The sequence below is a fragment of the Hydra vulgaris genome, chromosome 09, assembly GCF_038396675.1.
Source record: "Hydra vulgaris chromosome 09, alternate assembly HydraT2T_AEP".
In the NCBI taxonomy this organism is placed as follows: domain Eukaryota; kingdom Metazoa; phylum Cnidaria; class Hydrozoa; order Anthoathecata; family Hydridae; genus Hydra; species Hydra vulgaris.
The window spans coordinates 29600207-29603333 of record NC_088928.1 but is presented as its reverse complement, the minus strand read 5'-3'; the positions used below and the strand labels follow the sequence as shown (position 1 = coordinate 29603333).

Sequence of the window (3127 nt, the reverse complement as noted above, 5' to 3'; positions counted from 1 at the left end):
TTTTATTTTTATTTTGTCTATCCTACAAAGGGGTGAAGTGGGACAAAGAAAAAAGCCGCTGTCCCACTTCTCCTTTACAGTTATGCGTTATTTTATTGCGGAAATTTCTAGAATATTTTAGCTTCGCTTTTTTATAGTTTTCAAAAAAAAAAAAATTAAGACGCTTTATTGAAATATTTAATTTTAGTTTTAGTTCTTATTCAGTTGATTTAAAACAAAATTTGGAAAGAGAGATAAGAGTCTGATATAATATATAGTAATATAGATATAGTAACAGTAACCTTAATACCATAAAAAATAAATATTTTTTTATCAAACCTAATTTTTTTTAAATTTCAGGTCATGCCTAGAGTTTATAAAAGAAAAAGTGAATCTCCACATATTTCAGAAAACATTTTGAAAGTTGCTGTAGGCGGAGTAGAAAATGGGATAAGCCTTAGAGAAGCAGCATATTCAGCTGGCATTTCTAAGTCTGCACTTCATAGGTGTGTAAAAAAAAGTGTCAATACCCAGCTGCTAATCTTCAAACAAATTATAAACATTCTATGATTTTCTCTGTTGCACAAAAACAAACACTTAGCACTTATCTAAAGTCATGTTCTGATATGTTATATGGCCTTACACCAGTTCAAGTAAGAGCTCTAGCTTTTGAAATGGCTCAAGCAAACAAAATAAAATGTCCCTCGTGTTGGATAGAGCAAAAAAAGGCTGGTCGAGATTGGTTAACAGGATTTTTAAAAAGAAGCCTAAAACTATCTGTTAGAAAACCAGAGGCAACTTCAATTGCAAGAGCATCGGCATTTAATCGGTATACTATTGATATTTTCTTTAACAAATTACAAGAAGGTATATCAGAGTCTAAAGCAACATCATTTAAAATTTTTAATCTTGATGAGACAGGTTTTACTACTGTGCAAAAAACTCCTCGTGTTATTGCATCAAAGAGATCGAAGCAAGTTGGGCAAATAACATCTAGAGAAAGAGGTGAATTAGTAACAGTGTGTTGCATTGTCTCCACAGCTGATGTAGCAATACCCCCTGTTATTGTTTTTCCAAGAAAATTGTTCAGAAACCCACTAATGAGAGGGGCACCAGAAGGTTCTATTGGATTAGCCAATCAATCTGTATGGATGAATGCTGAAATATTTATAGATGTTTTAAAACATTTTGTTAAGTTTGCTCGCCCAACAGCCGATCACAAAGTCTTATTGATTATAGATAATCATGAAAGCCACCTTTCACTACAGTCACTTGAATATGCAAAAGAGAACCATGTTTGTATGATGACTTTGCCACCACATACTTCACATAAGACACAACCTTTAGATAGGTCTGTTTTTGGTCCAATCAAAACATATTTTAATGCAGCTGCCAATAGCTGGATGCTTAACAATCCAGGACAAGCCATTACAATTTATAAGATGGCCAGTCTCATTCGACAAGCATGGGAAAAATCTTCCACACCAACAAATATTATGTCAGGATTTCGCATGACAGGAATTTGGCCTTATGATAGACATGTATATAGGGATGATATTTTTTTACCATCAGTTGTAACAGATAGAGATGTGCCTCAAGAACCATGCAATGAAGGTTCAAACGAGAAATCTAATACAAGTGCTATTCTTTCAGATATCTCAGGTTTGGGTGTGCAACATGAAGCAGTAAAAGAAAACTTAACTGTATTTTCTCCTGAGATTGTACGAGGTTATCCCAAGGTAATTTAAACTAAATATTCTTAGTTTAGGCTTTCTTTAAATTCTATAATTATATAATGCTATAGTATATATTTTGCAGGCACCTTCTCGTAAGATTTTAAGACGTGGACGTAAAAAAGGAAAGTGTATGATAGCCACATCAGCACCACAGATTTTAAGAATAAAAAATGAAGTATTAAACAAACAAAAAGGTAAAAAAATTGTCCTTCTAAAATCCAAAAATGTGAGGAAAAACATATTACGGAAATCGAACAGTGACCTTAATGTAGATTTCAACAAAATAACAAATGATGTTTCTGCTAATTGTTACTCACTAGAGTTTGAAGAAGTATTGGAAACTGTTTTTTTTTAGCGTTGTTCAAAATGTGAGTGTCTGATTATGTTCTTTGCAAGGTTTGTAGTAAAAACACCATTTCTTATTATGTAGGCATAGTGCGAAAAGAAATAGACACAAATTTTGATGTTGAGTCAGCTTCCTGAAATGCTAGAAAAAAGAAACTTCTAAATTTGTCAAACCTAGAATTAATAACATTCGTAGTGTGAATATTGATGATATAAAAGCAGTCCTGCCTCAACCGCTTGCTGGAACAACATCAAGAACAAAAGCTGAATTCATTTTCCAAGTGAACTTTGGCATCTTAAATGTAAAATAACTTTTTTCTTTTTTTAACAAAGAAATTTTAATTCTTAAAATGTAATCTTAAATTGATTGAAAAAGGCATTGATAATTTGATTTTTTTTTTCTATTATTCACCTTTTCAATTCTATTTCTATTCAATTCTATTTCAATTCAATTTCTATTATACAACCCTCTCTCAACCCTTTAACTCGGAAACACGAACCTTTATGAACAAGGCTTCGCTGCGCGAAGAAACTAAGTTGAGCGTGGTACTTCCAGAAACGTCAGCGTGGCCACAGCTTCTCTAAAATCTTCTAATGTCCTCTTTTTTCAAAAACCTCCTCTAAAATCCTCTAAAAAGTTAAAAATGTGATCAAATCTCCTCTTTAACTCCTCTTTTTTAATTTTTTATTTCTTGATGGTAGTATAATGTTCAAAATTCATGGTCTGCAAAACTGGGTAACATCTGAAAAAGGATTGGGTCGTATAAAATTATTTTTAGCGAATCCGTGTCATCTAACATAAAAAATGACATAGTTGACCCCTGTCCAAACACCAGTTATGTGGAAACATGGACGTTAAACCTGTATAAAAAATCCTCTATTTTTATTCAAAATGTTGTAGTTTTGCGAGAAAGTCCTCTTAATTAAATGCAAAATCTCCTCTAAAATCCTCTAATACCCTCTTTTTCTTATAAAAATTTTATGTGGCCACCCTGGACGTGGTGGGAGTCAAACCTCTCGCTCACAAGCCAAGCGCTCTACCATTACTCCCCTGCAGCGTTTTATTT

General features: G+C 32.9%; 1 protein-coding gene across 1 annotated transcript; it reads left to right on the top strand.

Annotated features, from left to right (window-relative positions):
- Positions 1–343: 343 nt before the first annotated feature.
- Positions 344–2348, top strand: LOC136085070 (uncharacterized). Its single transcript, XM_065806413.1, has 2 exons — positions 344–1718; positions 1798–2348. Exons 1-2 carry the CDS (start codon positions 546–548, stop codon positions 2068–2070), a joined length of 1446 nt encoding a protein of 481 aa, XP_065662485.1. The 5' UTR covers positions 344–545; the 3' UTR covers positions 2071–2348.
- The last annotated feature ends 779 nt before the right edge of the window (positions 2349–3127 follow it).

Excerpts from the sequence above, each read along its gene's own strand:
- LOC136085070 (XM_065806413.1), top strand. The coding sequence starts at position 546 with ATGATTTTCTCTGTTGCACAAAAACAAACACTTAGCACTTATCTAAAG. Across the intron at positions 1,719-1,797 it reads TTGTACGAGGTTATCCCAAG|GCACCTTCTCGTAAGATTTT; the intron begins GTAATTTAAACT and ends TATATTTTGCAG.